The following is a 21,370-nucleotide window of genomic DNA, read 5'->3' on the forward strand; positions in this document are numbered from 1 at the left end:
GATCATCAGTTTAAATCTGGTAAGATGGCATGCAGAAATTATACAATTAAAAATATGAAACTGTAATTTATGAAATAAAGAGCAATTATGATCTAAAGAGTATCAAAATTTACCAAAAAAAAGCTTAATATTTATTTGTTTACTTTATTAAACATTTCTTTCAATGTAAGTTGTTCAAGTTGCTTTGTTTTTTGTGCTATTACTTTCTTTTTACTTCTCTCTTCTATAAACAGTATCTCTTCTCTTTACATGCATGTGTAGCGGACACGCGCATAAAGTTTGTAACTTTGAGGTCCAGATTAAAGACTGATTACTGTATATTTCATATTTCTTCTGAATGTTCATATTACTAAAGAAATAAAATTAGCAGCTTTTTCTACACATTCTAAATGCATTTAGTTTTCTTGGAATAACAGAAACCTTTAATTAAATCTCAAAATTTTGAAGTAAAAAGGAAACGTGTTGGAAGAAAAACTGAATACATAAAAGAAAATTATTGTTCAAAGATATGTACAGTTATCATTATGTAAATTACCCAATTGTTTATAATTTCAGGCTTTACTCTAATTTCCCATTTCTGTTTCCTTATATGATAGAGTTACTGAGCCAGCTTAAATTAAAATTAAATTGAATAGTCTTTGACCACTAGTCCAGATTTTTAGTTTGAATTTGACTCTTGTTTAATTACATCATCACGAGCTGTAATTGATTTTATTAGGCATAAGAAATATGAACTATATCTAGTACTGAAGTTTAATTTTGACCATTACTAAATTTGTTTTACATTTTTATAATTTATTGAAAATTATAATTTTGTTTTTAATTGCAGAAGAAAACTATCAGCATTTCATCTATTTCAAGGAATTTCACCACATAATTTCAGAGACTGCTTTTCTTTACTTTTGTGCAAGGCTTAAGAATTTAAAAAAAAAAAAAAAAAAAAAAAAAAAGAAAGAAAGAAAAAAAAATATGACTTTTAGCAAATCCTATGTAGCTGGAGTTTTAATATACCCTTATATATGTATGCCCATGCATTTAAAACAGCAGGCTTTTAGACACATAGCATTAAAGTTATGCTATAATTCAAGCATCAAAAAACAAATTTTTGACCCAGAACTGAATACTACAGATGATTCATCTCCAGAGCAGGTGAGAGTACAATGGGAGAAGTCGATAAAAAAAGAATTTATGAGAATAATCAAGACACTTTTTCTTCCACAGATACTGCAAGAACAATTATTTGGTCTCATTCAATCAATGGCATTTCTTTTATACATAGTTCTACCTTTTTTATAGTATTTGAATAGAAAATGTGGCAATGATTAGATAATTCTTTAAATGATATACATTTTGTGCATTCTGAGTTATAATATGAATGAAATATAATACTGTTAAGTAAACCTAGCACTAGAGTGTCGCTATGGTAAACAAAGTGAATTTTAAAGAAAGCATTTATTCTATTGTGGTTTATGCGCTGTCGGCGAAGTAGGTTTAATTCAATCTAATAAGTTTAAATAAAATGCAAGAAAAAATGCGTATAATTTAATATTCCATACAAGGAAGTCGTGGTGTACACATCAGATTTTTTATTGATAAATTTCCATTTTTGTTAACAATTAAAGAAAATGAATGCCATAGATGCTTTAGATGATTTAGATGCTTTAGATGAACTACAGAACCAATTTTCTGCTGCACAGTTTGAAGACTTTGCCAGTTCTGGAGAAGATAGACTTGATCTCCTCATTGGTACCTTATAAAGAATAAAAAGAGCTGATGGAACACCAAAATATGATAGACCAGCAAGAGTTTTATGTGCTATTCTCGTAATTCCACACAGTAATGCTGAGTGCGAGAGAGTCTTCAGTGTTGTGAAGAAAAACAAAACTGTTTCGTTCTTCAATTTCACCAAAAACTCTAGAAAACATTTTAATTGCTAAATGTTATGAGGAAACTAATTGTTATGACAGGAAATTTTCCAAAGAATTTTTGGCTGCACTATAAATTCATTGCAATAATTTTTTGTGTAACATTAAGTTCTTGTTTTATGTTTCCTAATAAATTTTTTAGTTACTACTTAATTTAGATTTACTAATTTAAGTACAATTTTCTTTTTTCTATTTGTATAAATTGTTATTTTTTTAATATCAAAGCATGATATTAATTCTTCGTGTTCTTCTGAATTTTGGAGAAATCTTCTGAATTTGAGGGAGAAATCTTTTGAATTTTTATCTTTAGAGGTTGGCAGGTATGCCTTAATTTCCGTGTGCAGAAATGTGTACGAACCGTGTAGAAAGCAACCAGAAAAAGCATTTCACTGGAAACTAAAATGCAAGTGATTAGAAGATTAGATTCTGATGAACGTCAGTCTCAAATTAGTGCTGCATTGAATTTGGCAACTTCAACAATAAGGACAATTCTTAAGAATAAAGAAAAAATACTGTTATCGGCAACTGCAACTACATCAAGCTCTGCAACTAGAATTACCCGTTCTAGAAATAACATTAAAGAAGAAATGGAAAAACGATGGATCTATATGGATTGACAACGAAATTGAATGCAATATGCCATTAAGCCAATCTATCATAATGCCTTCTTGACAAAGAGGCAGAAAATTGGAAACACAGAATAGACTGATGATCTGACTGAGAATTTTATTTGTTTTTAAAAGTATATGCATTTATATTGTTTTTATTTTTGTAAGAAATAAATGTTTGATTTTATTTTTATTAAAAAAAAACATTAAATTTAATACCTAACCAATTTTCTATCCATCTTCCCCTAACCCCATTATTTACATGTTAAGATAGCCTCTTTTAGCGCTGTTTCGCATTATGCTCTACTTTGATGGAAAAGCGGGGTCTTACTATATTTCACACACAGCAGAATTTTTAAATTGGAATTTAATTACCTACAGATAATTCATCTTTAGTTTTATTTTTTATTTCATATTTGTAAATTTTTTCATGTTTATAGTATTTATTTCTTCGTGTATAGTTATGATTTTAGTATTTTGCCTGTTTAAATAATTTCTGTTAATGTTATATTCTGTATATTAATACACATTAAATACACAACTTCAAAAAAATAAGTCATAATATCAAAATGCTGATTTTATACGATTATTATTATTATTATTATTATTATTTGTAAAATTAGGCTTAACTGCTGAAAATGTGTGGGCCAGTGGCGCTAATCCATTTCAGCAGGTCCGGTCCCGTGACTGCACTTCGTTCTCCCGGCACTGGTCCTTAAGGGGTTAATATTCGTCATGCGCTGCATTGCACGGGGAATAAGCAATTTTAATCATAATTGTACTAAGATTAGTTATTTAAATACCTAATTCATAACCATTTAATATTGTAAGTAATATACAAAGAAATATATGTATAACAATGCAATAATACATAAAAAATAGTAATACAAAGGCGATATACTGCAATAATATATATAGGCGATATACTACATTAATACATAAAATTATGCATACATACACAATAATACAATAAAATTAAAACAGTTATAAAAAGAGGAATGCCTTTGGAAGAAATTTCTATGAGTAAATGAATCAGTTTTATTACTTTACTTATAGAGAAATCTGTAAAAGTGGTTCATTCACCTGAATTCAAACCCAAGTTGATTAATCTATTAAGCATGCAGCTGTAATATGAAGTTTTTTTTTTTTTTTTTTTTCATTTGTAGAATTGTATTTTTTCTATGCCTTGCAGTATTTTATAAGTAAAACTGTTTCATTAAGTTAATTGATTAAAGATATATTTTCAGCCTTTTTTAAAATAGTAATATTTTTATGAAATAATTGGTCAGGCAAAATATCTAATTATAGTGATTTGCCATTTTAAAATTGATATTTAAATACCTGATTTTATGATTTACTACAGATAACAATGCAATAAAATCAATAATTCAGTCATACATAATTTAGGGTATATTAAAAATTTCTCTAAAATTATTAGTACTTATAGCATATGTTAGAATATACTTTTTATAAACATTTTCTTAAGGCTGAAAAAGCTGTCGTGCAATTTTTTACCATAGTGACGTGATATTATTGAAATCATATTCACCTATATCCTTAATAATAATAAATTATGAATTTCTTGTTTTTTTTTTTTTTTTTTTTTTTTTTTTTTTTAGTAAGAAGAAAAATTGATCATGTAATTTTCAGTTTCTTAGATGTTTTGAAGGAGAGTGTAATAAGCAACTTCTAACTTTGAGCTGTAGTTTTTTCTTGCGAGATTTCTTCAGTATCATTGTCAAACATGTCTTTAAATTCTGTTGCTTCATAAATTCTTAAAATTTGAGAAAATTGATATATTTTTATTTTATTAACCAGCTTAAATTAATTAAAAAATGAATGTGTAAAATATAAAATTAGGTTAAAAAAGTAAGCTGAATTTTATTTAAAATATATGCCAATCTATGATAGCTTTTTTGCCTAATTTTAAATCAGTCCAAGATTATAACCATGATGGTTAAAAATTATATAATACTTAAGTAAAGAATTTTGCAGGGAGTCCAGAATTATGAAACTTACATTTGAAGCAGTTTCGGATATGTACAACAACATATGCATAATTTACATCAAGCAAATTATGCATATGCTGTTCTGTGTCACGCTTTTTAAATGCTTAGAAGTCCCAGATTATTCAGTCTTGGATTGAAATATTTTCATATCTATTTATGTTAGAATTCAACATGTGTATCCATCTCATCAAAACTTGTCATGATAAGGCCATACTTCTGTCATGTTTTTGCTCATTTTGTATTGAAAAAATTTTCAAAGCAGACTATGAATACATTCATGTAGTAATTGTGCGAAACAGAAAAAGTTCTTTTAAATTTCTGGTTTTATATAATTACTCTCTCAAATCTGAAGTTTTTGGAGAATATGTATACTACCACAAGTAATCAAAACAGTTTATTTTCTGATATAGTTATTTATTCACCAACATAATAGGAGGGTTATAAAATACTGCCTAAAAAATTGTTTATCATTAAAGAAGTTATGTTTATCATAATACACGAAGAGTTTAGATATTTCAATATCGTTTCTTGACTGGAGGTTCAGCATTGTCAGTGGTTCAAACAAATCAGATTGTGGATGTGAAATTATGTAAAGTTCCATTTTACATGGCTCCAAAATAGTCACATTTTGATGCTGATTTCAGAAGGAAGTGACAAATAAGGCACTGTTAGCAAATCCATTAAAATTAAAATAATAAAATTCATATTTATTGGAAATGTTTTAGTGTTTCATTTCATTGTCTTGATTTTAGAATCACTGAAGAGAAATACTCTTTATAGTATTAATATGAAGAATTATGCTTAGAATTGAAGAAATAGGATGTTCTTAAAAACTGGCATTTTAAGTGATTAATATTTTAACTATTTGAAGTTTAATTTCTTGAAGTAAATTTCCTCTGTTAAGGCTTGTTGGTCTGACCTTCAGAATAGTTTTATAAAGAACGGGCTCAAAGGCTAATGGAATCTGTGCTAGAAAGTACAAAGGATGTCATTCGAAATCTTCACACGTATTTTCTGCATTACTGGACGGGGAGAGGAGGAAATTGCTGTGAAACTGGAAAAGTATTTCGGCCGGTTTGGTATTTTGAGAATACAGGTTAGCCAAGGATCTGGATTTCAAAGAGTTAAACAAATCATTTTTCTCATATTTAAAAAAATAAATAAAGAAATTAATATATAAAATAAAAAAATATTTTAAAAAAATAAATAAATAAGTCCTTGATTGTAAGAGAAATAGAAAGATCTGCCTTCAGTTCGGCTCACCATTGAAGCTAATTCATCATCTAAATTGGGACGGTTTTGAACTGGTCTTGGTGCTCAACGAGTCTATTCTCGTGGTGAGCCTATCATCACAGAGGTAGAAATAGCTATTTCTAAATAATTCTAAGGTGGTTTATAACCACCTTAGAAGAAACTTCTCTGATTAATGTTACTTCTCAGATTTGTTTAAGCAAAGAGGATTTGTAGCTAAAACTGCTGAATCCGTGAATACAGGTTCACAATAGACCCAACCCCAACTTAAGACCTCCATATTAGGCAAAAAGTGGGGCTATCAGCCAGATCTCACCTCCAACAAGAGTAAATGTATTTCACTTTGCAGCCCATCCCACACTCAGGCAGACAAAGCACAAGTAACTTTCAATACATACCAATCTTGCAATTGTCAGGCAGAGTTCTGATCAGTCTCTCTCTCTGTCTTAGCAAGCAGTAGCAACAGCTAATGTTGCTACTGCTTGCTAAGACAGAGGCATCATAAAGGTCTTTATGATGTGTTGGCGAATATGTGATCAAACAAGACATAAAAGAAATAATCAACATAAAACTAATTGTTACTAAAACTTAAATGTCACTAATCTTCTTTAAAATATATTATAAGTGAAAATGGTGGAAGAATTCAATTTAATGCTAATTACCTGATAAATTTTAAAGCTGATTTTATCCTCAGATTTGCCATATAATTAAGTATTAGATTATGTTTTATATTTATGTATCCTACCTACAGATTTATTTTATTCTTAGATTTTATTAAAAAAGTGAATTTCAGATGTACATAATTGCTCTAGTTTATTTAATTCCCTTTGCTGATAGGACCTTGATTTTGTTCATTAATGGTTCTTAAAAGTACTTAATTTCAATGTGCAAAAATGTGTACCAACCCTGTTTTGCATATTTATAATTTTATTTTTATTTCAGGAAACTATCAATATATAGCTTTTCATATATTCTAAGGAATTTCATTGAATAAGGAGATTTCACAGAATTCATTATTTTGGTGCAAATTTCAAGAATTGAAAGAATGAACTTTAGCAAATCCTATTTAGCTGGACTGTTAATAGACAGCTACATATGTATACCTATGACTCTAAAACAACAGGCATTTGGACACATAGCATTAAAATTATGTCAGAATTCAAGCATCAGAGAACAGATTTTTAACCCAGAACTGGAGACTAAAGATGATTCAGCTCCTGAGCAAGTGAGAGTACAATGGGAGAGATTAATGAAGAAAGAATCTATGAGAATAGTCAAAACACTTTTCCTTCCACAGATACTGCAGGAGCAACTAGTAGATCTCATTAGATCAATGGCATTGCAATTACACAGTCCAGTCACATTAATGTGACCACCACGTACTTTCCATGTCAGAGTTAAATAACCAATCACAGAAGGCAGGTGGCAGCACAGTGCAGTTGAGCGTATATAAAGGGTGTGTGAGGGCTTCGGAAAACATTTCAATCATTGGCGTAATGCAGAAACGAAGCGATTTATCCGACTTCCAAAAGGGCATGATCATTGGCTTTCGGGCCAAGGGTGGAAGCATTTCCGAAACGGCTGAGTTTGTGAACTGTTAGCGTGCCGCCGTGGTAAAAGTGTACCGTGCATGGCAAAATGGGACTGTCCAAAATCAGCGACGTGGCAAATGTGGTGCACCATGGGCCATAGATGACAGAGGCGAACGACGGTTGCGGAGATGCGTTCGGGCAGATAGACGGGCTACCGTTGAGCAACTGACCACCAAAATGAACCAAGGGGCTACCAAAAGTGTCTCCCAAAGTACTATTCAGCGAACATTGCTGCGTCTGGGCCTCCGAAGCAGACGCCTGGTTCGTGCACCTATGCTGACTGCTGTTCATCGACGGCGAAGGCTAGAATTTGCACGCCAGTACAGCAGCTGGACGTCCACTGAGTGGCGACAGGTTGCGTTTTCGGATGAATCGCGTTTTATGCTCCATCGGACAGATGGACGTTGGCGTATAAGGCGTGAAACCTCTGAAAGGAACCACCCTGCAACCATTGCCGGAACGGTCCAAGCTGGAGGCGGGAGCATTATGGTCTGGGGAATGTTTTCCTGGCATTCTCTAGGTTCACTGATCATTGTGGAAGGCACAATGGATCAATACAAGTACGCATCTATCCTTGCGGACCATGTTCACCCCTACATGCGCATTGTTTTTCCTCAGGATGATGGCATCTTCCAGCAGGACAGTGCGAGGTGCCATACAGCTGCCAGTGTACGTGCGTGGTTCTAAGAGCACCAGGATGAGTTTACCGTCCTCCCCTGGCCAGCAAACTCACCTGACTTAAACCCAATCAAGCATCTGTGGGACCATCTCGATCGAGTTGTTCGCGCCATGGATCCTCAACTGCGTAATCTAGCGCAGCTGGCCACGGCATTAGAGTCGGCATGGCTCAACATCCCAGAGAACACCTTCAGGGACCTATGTGACTCTCTTCCTGCACGTCTCGCAGCAGTCCGCTCTGCGAAAGGTGGTTATTCTGGCTTTTGACAGATGGTCACATTAATGTGACTGGACTGTGTATTAATCTATAGTGGAAAATGGAAAGACCTGTGTAACATTCCCTGTAATTTCACTGCTGACTTGTGGTTATCAACAGACTGGATAGAAAATCGTTTGTATGAAAGAAAGATTGCAGAGCGTGTAGTGGAAGATGAAAAATTCACAACTGATCAGCGTTATAGAATAGCATGTTTGTATTGCTTAGAAGAGTTTCTCATTTATGGAACCAACTTTCACCTGAAATGAAAGAGAATTTTATTGGTGAGGATATGACATTTTATAAATCAGATATAGTTTCTATATGGTCTGATTTTCTGTATAATTCAGAATCCTTTGAGAGTAAAGAACACTTTTTCTTTTGGTTGTACAAGATGGCTGTGCATGAACATCAAGCAGCAGCCTTTATATTTGCGTTTGAAAATTTTAGTGAAGCTTTAAAACGTCACACTGTTACAGTAATTCTTGAACATCTTGTAGAATATAAACAACTTTATTACAATATTGTGCAATTGCTGCAAGTTGTGCAACATCATTTACATTGGTACTTTCTTCAAGAGCAATGCCAAATGAAAGTTTCTTATAATCCAGAATTCTTTTTTTTTAAATACATTTTCGGCCATTCTAATTATTCTTTCAATAGTTTGTGCAGAATTCGGTATTTCCTGCGATAATAATGTTTGTAGATTTAGTAAATCACTGAACAATATTTCAATGCTGTTTTAAATATATATTCATATTCATCATCTGTAAAAGATTACATATTCATACCTGCCAATTTTTACGAAAATGCGTTTGTTTTTACGACTTTACGATCGTAATCCATTTTTTACGATTTTTTTCCTTTTTCAAGTGTGTTTAGTGATTTTTGTTAAAATTTTAAAATTGTTCGCCAATTCAGCGATTTTCGCCAATTGCAACGTGTTTTGCCGCCAACTACCGACTACTTCGAATCCAGTAACCTGCGGTTTCTCCCAACTCGCCGCTTAACCAGCCAATCCAATGCCCTGAACTTGTTTCTCCGACTCTTTTCTTTGTGGGCGCCAGATTATTTTTTTCGCGTTCGCTTCAGCAGCAAGGATTTTTTTCCACGAAGATAGCGAGTTCGGGCCTTGGCCGTACTCATTTTTTTTCTCACTTCCACATATTTAATCAAGATTTTTAGTATTTTATTTTTCATGTTTACTGCATTTTTTATATTTTTACTCATGTATGTAGAAGTCACCCCCGGTACTTTGCAGCTGCCAAAAGAAAGATTGCCATACATAATTGCCTTATCCTTGCTACAGATGTCATTACATCTGTATTTTCACGACTCAAACCTAGCAGTCTTCTTCGAAAGTGATTACAAGAAACTTGAAATGTATAGGTAAAAACCCACTGGGGGTTGAATACCTATCATAGGCTTCTGGCTCTGGCAGCAGCAAGGGAATTACTCAGCGAGCGTGGATTGTCGCATTCTTTTTTTTTTTTTTTTTTTTTTTTTTGTTTGCACGTGCTACGAATTTTTTTAATACGTCGTTGTTACGAAATGAGTTAAAAAAAACCGTATTCTCAATATTTTCGGCCTGCATACAAAGCCGAATTTCCAACAATTAAAGAATCCTTCAAAGGAAATAACTATGCATTTTTCAACGTGTGCGTGTGTGACTACATAATAAGTCACTGTCGAAGAAGCGACATTGTGAAGCATGTTAAGTCTAAAAAGCATGAAGTTAATGCTTCAGCTTCGACAACGTCGACAAAAGAATTTTTTCACTGTGTCAGAAAGTACTTTTCCTCAGCCTGTGATTACATTGTAAGGAAGTTTCTTTTGCAAAATGAAGTTCTTTTAAATGCTGAAGTGGCAAATTTGGAACAAATTGAAAATTTATCTTCTGAAAAGATTCGTTTTTTACTTCCTTGTACGAGGTAAAAAGGAAGTATTGTAAACACGAAAAGTTTCAGGCGGCATATTTCAACGAAAATCCATTTTGACCGCTATCGAATGCAATTTAACAATGTTTTTGCGTGATATCTGTACGTAAGGACAGAATAAAATACTCTTTTCCTTCAAAAAAATTATAAAACTGCTTTAAAATTAATTCTGAAGAGAATTTTTCGTGGCGTGTGTACGAACGTATGTACGTACGTGCGTATCTCGCATAACTCAAAAACGAGTAGCCTCAGAACGTTGAAATTTTGTATGTAGGACTGCTATAACATGTAGATGTGCACCTCTTATTTTGGTTGCAATCGGCCGCAGCAAACGTATATAAATATGTTTATAAATATATCCACTCTATTACCCGGCTCAGTGATCTCAGTTTCTTTACTCTTATATGTTTCATATTCATCATCTGTGAAAGCATCTACACATCTTTGGCATCGACACAATGAGCTATTATGAAACTAAATTTGGTCACTTTATGGTTCCACTTGTTTAACAAAAAAAGGTAACTTGTTTCTTATGTCCAGTAATGACTCTTTTTATAATTTCGCATTTCTCGTGGGAATTTTTAAACATGGACTGATGTTTAGTTTGAATGTTTGATTTGAACTTTGTATATGCGACATAAATGTTTTCTTGACATTATATACATAAAGCACGATCCTTTTGTGGTATGAATCCATATTCATTTGTCCAAGAGTCTTGAAAACTGCAAACATCAAGCTTTCTTTTTTTAGTGACCATTTGATTAAATATGTAGGTATGAACTAATATAACAATTAAACTAATAAAATACAAGTTTTATCAATAAAACTAAAAACATAAAAGTAATCTATAGCGCACGCTGTGCGTCAAACTAAATTCTGCTTTCTACTAAAATCATACTTGATACTTGTGTATCAGTGCAACGAACCAAATGAAAAGAGAGAAAATGCATGAGGTGAGACGGTGCAGAGAAGTGATGCAAGGCAATTTATCTTTATGTGATAACTTTGCAGAATGATGCCGAGTGCCACTGAGAATCAACGTGTGCCGTAGGTTGACGGCACATATCCTTTAGCACTAGAACAATCAGCTCTCAAATAATCGATGCTTTTTACTTTTTGCGTTGAGTGTTGAAAGTTTTACATATTTTGTTACTACAGTCAAAAGTCGTTAATTCGGACACCCATAATCTGGACCTTAAAGCTAAAAACTTTCTGCGCATGCGCCGCGTTGGCACATGCGCACAGGCGTTTTACGCGTGCGCGTAAGACCTTGACTACTGCGCAAGTGCAGAATACGTTTTCGCCTGCGCGTTTAATGTATAACGGACGGTGTAAGCTAAAATTATCTAATTATCTATTTCAGTTAATGTTAATGATTGCGTTGTTCCTTAATCTTCGAATTGGATCCCGCTGATTATTTTTTGCAGACTGTAAGAGCAATTTTATAAAAGTAAACTTGAACTTTCGATTATGTCAAATAGAATTTCCGATGCTGGAACTTCCAAAGGATCTACAAAACAAAAGTATGTTTCGATGTCCAACAAACAAAAAGTGGAATTGCTGCAAAAAATGGATAAAGACATGAAGAATGTGACAGAGAGGTTAGTGAAAACGAAAAAATTTCGATTGACAAGTTAGTCGGTATTCTCGGCACAGCAATTAACGGGACTTTGTAACTGAACAAGAAATTATGTCTGTTTATAGAACTAAAGAGAGTATTATCACATAAAATGAAGCAACTTAAACAACTTACATTGAAAGAAATGTTTAATAAAGTAAACAAATATTAAGCTTTTTTTTTTGTAAATTTTGATACCCTTTAGATCATAATTGTTCTTTATTTCATAAATTACAGTTTCATATTTTTAATTTTAGAATTTCTGCATGCCATCTTACGAGATTTAAACTGATGATCTATAATCCGGAAAAATCGGGAATCGCCGAAGTCCCGACAAGTCCGGATTAACGACTTTTGACTGTATTCTTTGTAGGAAAATTGTGAAGTTGTAGTCATAAAAATGTGTGCGAGTAATCACTCAAGCCATCCATTTATTCACAACTTAAGTACAGTTTTAACATACTATCACATAATAGTTCAACCTCTTAATTGCAGCAAACAATCTTCATTGCTCTGGTTCCACCCCCTTTTATAATGCATATTCAGTGAGAAATTTCCTCCTCGAATGATGTTTTCTTCATGACATCATTTGTTTTGTACATTGACATTACTTCAGATTTCACTGTTAACATCTAGAGACTGTTTGCATTTTTGACCATCTGAACATAAGGAAAAGAAAATTATATGCTTTTACGTAGACAAAAGAATATGTTGAGTAAGACACATTGTATGGTTACTTGGATCTTAATTAATATATATATGATGAAACTAATAATAGGTAGTCATTTGATGCTAGGCAAGATGAACATGCATTTGATGCCAAAAAAATGGCTCTCATTTTTATGGAAGAAACTGAATGAAAATGACAAACATGAAGTATAATACATATAAATAGCTGAGTGATCGATGCCTGAAATGAAAGTGAAAAATATATTCAAATATAGAAAAGAATTTAAGACAAACAATAGTCTTTTTTTTAATAAAAAAGTAACTCATGTTGAAATTATTTCTTTTCCCTTCCAATGGAGCCAATTTTTCTTTTATTATTTATCGTCTGTCGTCGACTAGGTCGTGACTGGCAGCAGGGAAAGAATGTAATAACTCTTTTAGTTTAGTTTGAGTTTGACGTTTGAAATGATCTGTTTTTTATCCGCATAGCGGTAATCAACAATTATAATAATTGTTCTTGATAAACTAATCTTGGACCTATGATGGGAAATTTATATTATTTGTAAATTTTGTGTTTTGAATAATGTACATAAGCTCTTCATTAAATATATCTATGTTTCAACTGGAAGTTCTTATTTTCAAGTTGAGTTTTTACGTGAAAATGGTATATTGACTCTTGATATACTAGTATATTCTTGATTAAATTGATGCTCTCCCAACTCGTGAATAAAATAGGATCATGAATCGTGATCATAACGAAACAAGTTTTGTACATTTTTTTGGTGCCGAAATTCCCGGACCTTTAGATATTACGAAATCGAAAGTGAATATAGTTCTTGATATGTCCTTTGCTGGAGTAATGGAAGGATACCTGAAAATATCAGGTAAGCCATTTTCTTTTCATTCTTGAAGTATTCAACATTGAAAAATAATGATTGATTTAAATAAAAATATTGAATATTTATGTTGATTAATTGAAATATTACTTGAAAGAATAATACTTCATTGATGCTTGAAAAAAAATAATTGATCTTAATCGAAGGAAATTTGTGGACTATAAATATATTGTTTTTAAGGGAAGTGCTTGAAATATTGGAATACTGTACTTTAATGTTTATTACAATTATTTGTTGAATTTTATAAAGTTATATTCCATTACTTGAAATATGGAAAATATAGATAAATTAAAGTCGGAAAGAGCTGCTATCAGATTTGCAATCACTAAACAAATAAATAAAGCAGAAGATTTGCTGGTAGCAGCGATTGAACGAACTGACACAGATTCCTTGTTAGAGTGTCAGGATATTTTGTCAGAAAAGGAAAATTCTTTAAATGAAATTGATAAAGAGATAGATAAGTTGATTGAAGATAAAGCTGAATATGAAAAAGAATTAAAATCTGTTGAAGAATACTCTCATAAAATTTTGAGTATGAAATCCAAAATTAAGAATAGGTTAAGAAAATGTAAAGCAGATACTGAAGTTAATGTAGTTCAAAATGTACCTGTAACTTCTGTAATCGAAAATAAATTTTGTTGCGGCAGTTGCCGAAATTAAATATTGAAAAGTTCTCTGGTGATCCCAACACTTATTTAGAATTTATTAACTGTTTCAAGAATGCTGTGGATAACAATGATTCTTTGTCAAAAATAAGTAAATTTCAATACCTGAAATATCTTTTGACAAGGTATGCCGTATCAGGGTTTGATCTAACTGATGAAAATTATGACGAATGCCTAAAATTGTTAAACGAAAGATATGGTAGGCGGGATACAATCATAAATTGTCATATAAATAAAATTTTGAACTTAAAGCCAGTAAAATCATCAAATAATATAAGGGGACTTAGAAATCTGTATGATAAACATGAAATACACATCAGAAATCTTAAGTCAATGGGTGTAACATCAGGTTCATACGGGCATCTACTTTTGCATATACTGTTAAAATTGTTACCAGAAAACATGGTTCTAGAATTTCATAAGAAAAAGAATACAGAAAATGAGTGTAAGGTCATTGACCTGTTGGAATTTATAAGAGAAGATTTACGTGCCCGTGAGGCCATATTATTAGTAAATAACTCTTCTAGTAATAAAATACATGACACTTGCACTAAATTTAATTCCAAACAAAAATATAATCAGAACTTTTATTATAAGAAAAGTGTTCCTTTGGCTGCTACCTTGAACACTTCTATAAAAGTAATTTGTGTATTTTGTACCTCTTCAGATCATACAAGCTTGGATTGTAAAAGGTATAGATGCCAAGAGAAACGTTTTAAATTAAAGAAGTGAGGACGCTGTTACAAGCGTTTCTTAAAATCACACCTGTCTTCTAACTGTAAAAATAAATTAACCCCATGTTCGAAATGTAATAAATTTCACAATGAGCTGTTCTGTAATAAATCAGAAAAACATTAAAGTCCTGAAAATATTAACACAGATAAATCCACAACCTTAGTATCTTGCATTTCTGAAGAGAAAAATAATACTATTTCTACATTACTCCAAACTTGTATTGTATTTGTGTCTGGTGGTGAAAACAGAATTCATGCAAGGGTTTTGTGTGATAGTGGTTCAGAAAAATGCTTTATAAAAAGAAATTTATTAAGAAAACTGAATTTAAAGCCCATTAGAAAAGAAAATTTATTAGTATATTCATTTGGCGAACGAAAACCACAAGAATCATCATTTGACGTAGTTTCTCTTGAATTACAAAATGTTTCGCAATCAAGCTATTCCATAAATATTGAAGCCTTAGTAGTTGAAAAAAGTAACTGACGCTACAGTGAAAATTCCAGACAAAGGTTTGATTCAACACTTGAAATGAGAGGATTTCATCCTGCTGATACAGGGCATGAACGGGAAAATAACTATTTTACTAGGGTCAGACTTTTTATGGCAAATTCAGTTAGGTATTGTAGGAAAAATTGGAAAACATTCATACATTGCAGAAACTATTTTCGGACATACTATTCAGGGGCAGATAGAATCAAAAAATAGAAAAATAAATTGTTGTACTGTATCAGTTGAGAGTGAAAATAATGAACTGCAGAAAGTTTGGGATTTAGAAGTCATGGGTATTGTTGAGAATAACGAAAAAGAATTCTACTGATTTAGAAATTATAAATGACTTTCAAAATAATTTGAAATTCAAAATTGGTCGTTATGAGGCAAAGTTACTATGGAACAAATCTCGCGATTTATTGAGAGACAATCTTGAAGTGGCTAAAAGAAGATTCGCTGGTCTAGAAAATAAATTTAAGTGTAATGAAATGTTATTTGAAGAATACAACAATATTCTCAGGGAACAAACACATTTAGGAATTGTAGAGGTATGCCCTGAAAACAGCTGGACACTTAATTCTTATATGCCTCACCATCCTGTAATTAGAGACGGCAAAACAACAACAGAGGTACGCATCGTTTACGATGCTTCTTCAAAATCAAATGATGCTCTTTCTCTCAATGACTGTCTTCACCCAGGGCCAAATCTAAATCCAAATGTTTTGGATGTTATTTTGAAATTCCGCGAAAATAGGATCGCCTTTTCGGCAGATATTGAAAAGGCATTCCTTCAAATATCAATCGCAGAAGAAGACAGAGATTATTTGAGATTTCTTTATTTTAAAAACCTTGACAGAAAAGAGAGTGTAATTTATTACAAAATGACAAGAGCAACATTTGGTGTAACTTGTAGTCCTTTCATCCTTGCCTGCACAATAAAACATCACATTGATAAGTACAAGAATTCTAACTTTAAAACTTTTGAAATGCTTAACTCAAATCTTTGCGTGGATGACCTATTTTCTGGAGCAACAACTGTTGAAGCGCTTAATCTATCAAATGAATTTGTTAAAATTCTTGCTGAAGGAGGTCTAAATCTAAGAAAATTCGAAACCAATTCCCTAGAGCTTAAGCAGAAAAAGCTTGAGGAAAAGTTAGTCTCTCTCAATAGTGACACTCCATGTACAATCATCCTTAAAGGTACCAGGCTTAATATGGAAAAATGATGAAGATGTCTTAGGACTAGAATTAACACCCTTACTGTCCTCTATAAACACTAACTGTACCAAGCATAATGTATTAAAAATAGCAGCCAACATTTTTTACCGATCTGGATTTATCGCACCCTTTGTAATTCGAATTAAATGTTTATTGCAACAGCTATGGCTTCAAGGGGTAGCTTGGGATGAGGTCTTTTCTGGAGAACTTGAAAATGACTATAAAATATGGCTCTCTGAAATAAAAGAACTTGTTAAATGTTGAAAATTCCCAGATATTATTTTCATGTACCAAATTTGGACAGTGACACTGTTCAATTACACATTTTTAGCGACGCTAATCCAAATGCATCAGTCGCATACTTGAGAGATAGAACTGATGAAGATAAATTTGAAACTACATTTGTTTTGCAAAATCATGTGTTGCACCATTAAAGATGTTAATGCTTCCTCGCCTTGAATTGATGGGAGCACTGGTGGGTGCTAGGGTTGCCAACTACCTAAAAATATTCTACATATTTCAAATGTCATTTTATGGTCAGATTCGGAAATAGTTCTATATTGGATTAAAAGTACAGCTAAAAGATGGAAACCTTTCATTGCTAATAGAATTTCAGAAATACATGAAATTTCAGATCCTTGTTCATGGAGACATTGTGAAGGAAAACTCAACCCTGCAGATCCAATAACAAAGGGTTGTTCTGTTGAAGGTATTCGTGGTTCATTTTTGTTTACTGTTACAACTTCGCTAAATCGAGACGAGCAGATGAATAAAACAGAATTATAGTTCTTACCTTAATAAAGTGTAATCCAAGCTGCGGAGGTAAGGAACACGATCATTATATTAGCAAACACAAAATAACATATTTATTAGGTATATGAAGGAAAAAAATATAGCGATGATTACAAGTGTTGTTTACTGTCCATTGCATAACGCGAGAAGTGAGTCATACAAGGAGAGAATGTTTTTCCTTGTTTTTTGGATCAAGTCCAATCACAGTTATCGGGGGTGAGGGGGGAGTTGCACAGCCTCATCGCTGTCGTTATGAATTGCTCCACAATCTCCCACTCGATGAGCTGTTTTGTCCGAAGTAAGCCCGATTCCTTTCGATAGAAATTCCAGCTGTTGTCTGGGCAAAGGTTTCGTGAACATGTCTGCATACATCATTTTACTGTTGCAGTGTATTAATTTAACAATCCCTTGATTTTGTAGATCACATACGTAGTGATATTTCACATCGATGTGTTTGGTGTAATTGCTTCCTTTCTCTTTTCGGGAAAGATTTATGCATGATATATTGTCCTCGAGTACGATGTTAGCTTCCTGTTGAGCGAAACCTAAATCTCCCATCAGTTGTCTAATCCATTGTAGCTCCTGCAATGTTAAGGCTAGAGCGATGTATTCGGCTTCTGTCGAAGATAGGGCGACACAATTTTGTTTCTTGCTTCCCCATGATACCGTACTGTTTCCCATTTGAAATATATATCCGGATGTGGATTTTCTGTCAGAGGTATCTCATGCCCAATCAGCGTCACTGTAAGCTTTGATGACTGGTGCACCATTGGATTTTAGATGTAATTTGTAATTAATTGTCGCTCTCAAATATCGTATGATTTTAATGATACCGTTCCAGTCCGATGTTGATGCATTTTCTACTTTTCTGCTAAGTATTCCAACAGAATTTGCTATGTCAGGTCTTGATACTGTTGCTAAATATAAAAGTGCTCCCACTGCTTCCCTATACTTCCGATTATCGGGAAAAACGTCATCCTGGTTGTTTTGGTTCTTCGTAAAATTCGTAGTCATGGGTGTATAGCTTAGTTTCTTTGGTGACTCTCCGTCGAATTTTTCGATCATACTCTTAATCTTGTTAGCTTGATGAAGTTTAAAGCTTCCGTCTTTTTGATTTCAATTCCTAGATATGTAGACACTTCTCCAAGATTTCGAATGTCGAAATATTCTTTGAGAATTCGTTCAACTTCTTGAATTGATTCACACTTGTCGCTCGCGACTAATATGTCATCAACGTAAACGATTATGTAAGTTCTTGCGTTTTTCTCGATTAGTGTGAAGGAACATGGATCAGCCTTTCCTTGAACGTATCCTTGCTTGCGCAGGATTTCAGCTATCTTGTGATTCCAGTTTCTGGCTGCCTGTTCTAGTCCGTAGATACTTTTATTCAGTTTACAGACTTTATTTGCTTCTGAAGCAGAGATGTAGCCTTCCGGTTGCTTCATATATATATCTTCTTTCAGATCTCCATATAGAAAAGCTGTTTTTACATCGAAGTGATTTACGTGCATTTTCTTTTGAGCTGCTATTGCCAAAATAGTCCTTATTGTTATATATTTTACGACTGGTGCGAATGTTTCGTCGTAGTCGTGCCCAAATTTTTGGCAATATCCTTTAGCTACTAAACGAGCTTTATATCTGATAATATTTCCTGAAGCGTCGGATTTTGTTTTAAATGTCCATTTGTTTCCAATTGCTTTCTTTCCTTTTGGAAGATCGACTAGTTCCCATGTTTTGTTCCTCTTCAGTGCTTCCATTTCTTCTTTCGTAGCTTTTAACCACAGTTTCTTTTCTTTGGTAGGAAAAGTTTGAAGTTCTTCCCAGTCTTTAGGAACTTTGATTTCTTCGTTCTTAGCCATGTATGAGAATCTGTTTGGTGGGATTCCTTTAGTCGTTCTGTGGGATCTTCTCGGTAATGGGGGAATTTCTTCTGTTTCAATTACTTCCTCTGTAATATCATTTGGACGTGGTTCTGTCAATTTATTTTCTTTAAAAGGCCATTCTATTTCCTCATGCTGATCATTTAATTGACGAGGCATTTCTTCTTTTTTGTTTTCATCGAATATTACGCTTCTTCTGATCACGACGTTGTTTGCATGTGGCATGTAGATTCTATATCCTTTAGTACGGTCACTATATCCAACAAGAATTCCTTTTTCTGCTCTTTCGTCTAGTTTGCTTCTTTTCTGCTTTGGAACTCGACAATAAGCTGTGCTGCCGAAAACTCTGATATGGCTTAGGTTCGGCTTCTTATTATTCCATAGTTCATACGGTGTTTTTTCAACTGATCTTGATGGTAGCCTGTTTTGTAGATAGGTGGCTGTCATTACGGCTTCACCCCAAAATTCTCTTTTGAGTCCTGAATCGAGTAGCAGGCATCTTGTCATTTCCATTAAGTATCGATTTTTTCTTTCTGCTCTACCGTTCTGTTGCGGTGAATATGCTACGGAGGTTTGATGTTCGATTCCCTCTTCCTTTAGTCTTAGTTCCTTAGTCTTCAATCTCTTTGCTTGTATATTCTCCTCCATTGTCTGTTCTTAAGACTTTTGGCTTCTTTCCAAATTTTTTCTTCGTCATGGTTACAAATTGTTTTAACTTGGAGATAGCTTCATCTTTTGTAGCTAGCAGATAGATCGTTGTGTATCTCGAATGATCGTCGATAAATGTTATAAAGTATTTCTTTCCTCCTAGTGATGTTGTACCGATTGGTCCACAAATATCTGAATGTACCAAGTCTAGAACTGATTTTTCTCTATAGTTATTTAGCTTGGGATACGGCAATTCAGTCATTTTTCCTCTGATACAGCATTCGCATTCTTTTTCCTTTTTGGCTTCTCCGTCAATTCTTATTCCGGTTGCCAGGTCATCATTCTTTAGCCTTTTGATTGCTTCATAATTTCTATGTCCTAGCCTTCTATGCCAAAGATCTATACTATTTTCTGTTTTTTCTGCAGTTGCAATTTTGGCTTTTCTTCTTTGCGATTTAACTATGGTGTATAAATTTCCTTCTGCTTTAGCAATTCCTATGGTTTTATTTTTCTTCTTTATTCTGCAAATATCTTCTTCAAATTCAACTGTAAATCCTTTCTTTGTAATTTTTCGTACGGATATCAATCCTCCTTCTAGGTCAGGAACGTACAGAACATCTACGAGTCTCACTTCTATTTCGTTATCTTCGTCGTCTGTACAGTATAAGTATCCTTCTCCTATACCTTCGGACTTCATCTGCGTGCCGTTAGCAATTGTTATCTGCTCAGTTTTGCTTCTATCCAATTTGGTGAAAACGTTTATGTTATCGGTCATATGACAAGTAGCACCTGAGTCAACTGACCAGTTTGAGTTTTGAGATTTTCTTTCTCTGGTGACTTCGAACGTGTAATTCTCAATCTTCTCATGATTCTTATTTTCGTTTTCATCTTCATGTGTATCCTCGTTTACAGCAACTTTCTTTTTCTGTTTATTTTCATAATTCCCTTTATTCGTTTGCTTTTCATTTTTGAAAAATGAGTTACTTTCGTTTTTATCTTTTTCTTTATGGTTATTTAAGAATCTGCACTCTTTTTCTAAGTGTCCTATTTTTTTGCAATAATTGCATCTTCGTTGATTTAAATGCTTAAATTTTGTGTTAAAATTCGTTTTGAAGGCAGTCGTTTCTTCTGCTCGCGTTACTTCTTTTCTTCTCAGGCATTCGTCGATGAGTTTCGTTTCGTCTTCTGGGCGTGCTTCTAAAGCTGTAATGAGATTTTCGTAGCTCTTTGGTAAGCCGCTTAGTAAGAGCGCTGCAATGTGACTGTCCTTTATTTCTTGACCGATTCCTCGCAGTTCGTCTACGATTTCGAGCATTTTGTTGACGTGTTCTTCGAGTTTGTGTTCGTTTTCTGCTTTTAACGTATACAGCTTTCTCAGAAGGTAAAGTTTACTGGAAAGATTCTTTCTTTCATGTATTTTCTTTAATTCATTCCATATTTCTTTGGCTGTCGTTTTATTTCTTATGTGTACGATTTGGTTGTCTTCTACGAGTAAACTAATGGT

The 21,370-nt window shown here is 33.2% G+C and overlaps 2 protein-coding genes across 4 annotated transcripts in view; both read left to right on the plus strand.

Moving 5' to 3' along the window:
- The window catches only part of LOC146998246 (uncharacterized), a 32,110-nt gene extending 23,178 nt beyond the window's left edge, over positions 1 to 8,932 (plus strand). The window contains exon 5 of one of the 3 annotated variants that reach the window (XR_015040390.1): positions 830 to 4,088. Coding sequence is in view for 2 of the 3 variants with exons in the window: in XM_085813758.1 (XP_085669884.1) it covers positions 830 to 917 (88 nt within the window). In the remaining variant the exon portion in view is untranslated. Of the gene's footprint in view, positions 1 to 829; positions 4,089 to 6,735 lie in introns of those variants that run through there. The other 2 variants (XM_085813758.1, XM_085813759.1) reach the window with 2 other exon arrangements.
- Positions 1 to 21,370, plus strand: part of LOC118198642 (uncharacterized) — a 114,974-nt gene that overhangs the window by 20,996 nt on the left and 72,608 nt on the right. The gene's annotated exons all lie outside the window — the stretch shown is intronic.

This window comes from Stegodyphus dumicola, chromosome 3 (genome assembly GCF_044657685.1).
Source record: "Stegodyphus dumicola isolate Sdum_Otavi_A_Nest chromosome 3, ASM4465768v1".
Lineage (NCBI taxonomy): Eukaryota > Metazoa > Arthropoda > Arachnida > Araneae > Eresidae > Stegodyphus > Stegodyphus dumicola.